The sequence below is a fragment of the Poecilia latipinna genome, unplaced genomic scaffold (genome assembly GCF_001443285.1).
Source record: "Poecilia latipinna isolate Pla-1442-1.1 unplaced genomic scaffold, P_latipinna-1.0 Scaffold972, whole genome shotgun sequence".
Lineage (NCBI taxonomy): Eukaryota > Metazoa > Chordata > Actinopteri > Cyprinodontiformes > Poeciliidae > Poecilia > Poecilia latipinna.
The window spans coordinates 63,522-65,814 of NW_015113588.1; the positions used below are offsets into that span (position 1 = coordinate 63,522).

Below are 2,293 nucleotides of genomic sequence, written 5' to 3' on the forward strand. Positions count from 1 at the left end.
ATTTTTACAAAGTGGAGTCATATAAACTAGAGAAGTGGTCCAAACATTACGCCCTGTGAAATTCCATATCCAATTAGCCCAGCTGAGCCAAACATATCCAGCTTACTATAGCAAAAGGTGAATTTCCAAGTTTGAAGTAGGCACAATTAAAAGGAAAAAAAGGAGGAAATCTGAGTATGACATTAATCTATCCTTACCTCAAAAATCCAACCTGACTGCCTTAGACTATTCTTAGTGGATAGAATAGTCCCCCCCCCCCCCAAATCCAAAATTTGTGGGTTCAATTCCAGTTTACTCCTGCCACATGCAGGACACTTAACCCCAAGTTGCTTAGTGATCTGTGAGTAAGTCTATGAATGTGAGAGCAAATGGATGATGCAGCTCTAATGTAAAGTCCTATATAAATTTAGTCCATTTACCATTGACATTTTGGCATATGCTTGTGTTTTTATATTCTCCTTTTCTACACAGTCCATGCCTGCAGAGCGTCTCATAAAATATGTGTACATCTGTGTACTTTCCTTTGCTCTTCAGCAGTCTGTCTCCAGAGGAATTTCTCCCAGTTTGCGTAAAGCCCTTTCTCTAAAGACACCTTAATTAAGAGAAGAAAAAAAAAGAAAAGAAAACAATGTTCCAAAGAGGAGGAGGCGGCAGCACTGAAACAGAAAGGATCAGACCGTATGCTGCAGGATGTGTGGAGCGCATCTTGTGATTCTGTGTCCTGCTGCCTCTCGGATCAAGGGAGGGAGAGAGGCAGAGAGGACTGAAAAGAATAAGGGTCAGTCCGGGGATTGTCCTGAAAAGGAGAGGAGCTATTTCTGACCGGGTGTGTGAGAGGAATGAGTATCTGTTCTGTGTTTCTTTTTGTGCCGGTGTAGAAAGGACGTAATTATAACCAAGCAGCACAATGAGCAGAACCACGTTCTTTGAGGTAAGTCAGCGCACACTTTTTTTACTGACACTTCACCTTTTAAAAACAAAGAACCATGTCTTGTGAAAAAATGTAAAGGAGATTTAAGAATAAAAAAGTACATAAACACAGTTGGGCAGTTTTAGAAACGTAAGCAGTGTCAAGAAAGTGTAAACTTTATAGGCCTTCTAAACTGTGTCTTGGTTTTGCGTTCTCCATTCACATTACTCATGTCTCATGTGGTCTGATGATCACTAATGAAGAAAAAGACAAGTAATTTTCTGTAACAGCAACAAGCCTACAATCTAAAGCTAATTACAACTTTGCTCTGGGAACCTTGCCATTGCCAGGAGCTCAACAGCAAAAATGGAGAGCAAATTAACAACTATTTAAATAGTTTATTAGAGGGTGACGAAACCTGATCTCTTGAGAAACATGTCATTGTGACAGCTTTTTCAATTTTCATGAGAAAGTATTTGAACTTGTGTCCCTTCTGCTGAGGATGTAATTAAAGGAAGTACTTGTCTTCAGAACAGAGCAGGCTTGTTTGTTGTTTGAAGATGCTAAGCTAACTAATTGCTCAGCATACAAAAGACACTAGCAATGAGCGTCCTGCCATATTAAAGAGAACAGACATTTCTAAAGACAAGAAACTTTCATTTAACTACACCATAGCATTACACAAAAAGCCACTGGGTTGAAATAATTCAATAAGGCTTATCCTGCTAAACTAGTCCTGGGTCAGATATGGACCACAACAGGATTGAACTATGAATTTGACCCATATAAATTTACTTTTTAAGTTTACTTCTGAATGAAAATTGCTAACTTCTTATGTGACATTTTTGCACAGTCAAATTTTGACAGGAAAGTTTATAGTAAATAACTCTTGTTTATGTGAATGTTGAGCATAGCTAGCACTAGCCTAACAATTAAAAGGCTTTTATGTTAGACTTTGGCTAACTGGTTTTAGCCAAAGTCTCTGGCATTAGCCAGTCATTAGCATAACCAGCTGAGATTAAAATTGTTATACATTTACCATCGTGTTTTTTTTTTTTAATACAACCCAACTGATGTCTGCTATTTTTTCAGTCAAAACAACTTTCGTGCATAAGATTGACAAAATACAATCTGTTCACAACACGCTAACATAAAAATCAAATTGTCATTAAAAGTGGTTGGCGAAAGCTGACACAAACATTTCTACATAATCACTATTTAACTCAATCGCACACAAGCGCTTCTGGTTTATATTTAATGGGGCAAAAGTGAAGCATCAACAAATGTACACGCCAACATTTATAGCCCAAACTAATTTTGCATGAGTGTTCCTGTCGGCCAAACGCTTAGCTGATTTATTTTAGCCGAGCAGCATTTGTAGTA

General features: G+C 37.9%; 1 protein-coding gene across 1 annotated transcript in view; it reads left to right on the plus strand.

Moving 5' to 3' along the window:
• Positions 1–689: 689 nt before the first annotated feature.
• The window catches only part of LOC106958234 (very-long-chain enoyl-CoA reductase-like), a 13,264-nt gene continuing 11,660 nt past the window's right edge, over positions 690–2,293 (plus strand). The window contains exon 1 of the mRNA XM_015050022.1: positions 690–931. Within this exon, the coding sequence (XP_014905508.1) occupies positions 908–931 (24 nt within the window). The 5' untranslated portion in view covers positions 690–907. The remainder of the gene's footprint in view (positions 932–2,293) is intronic.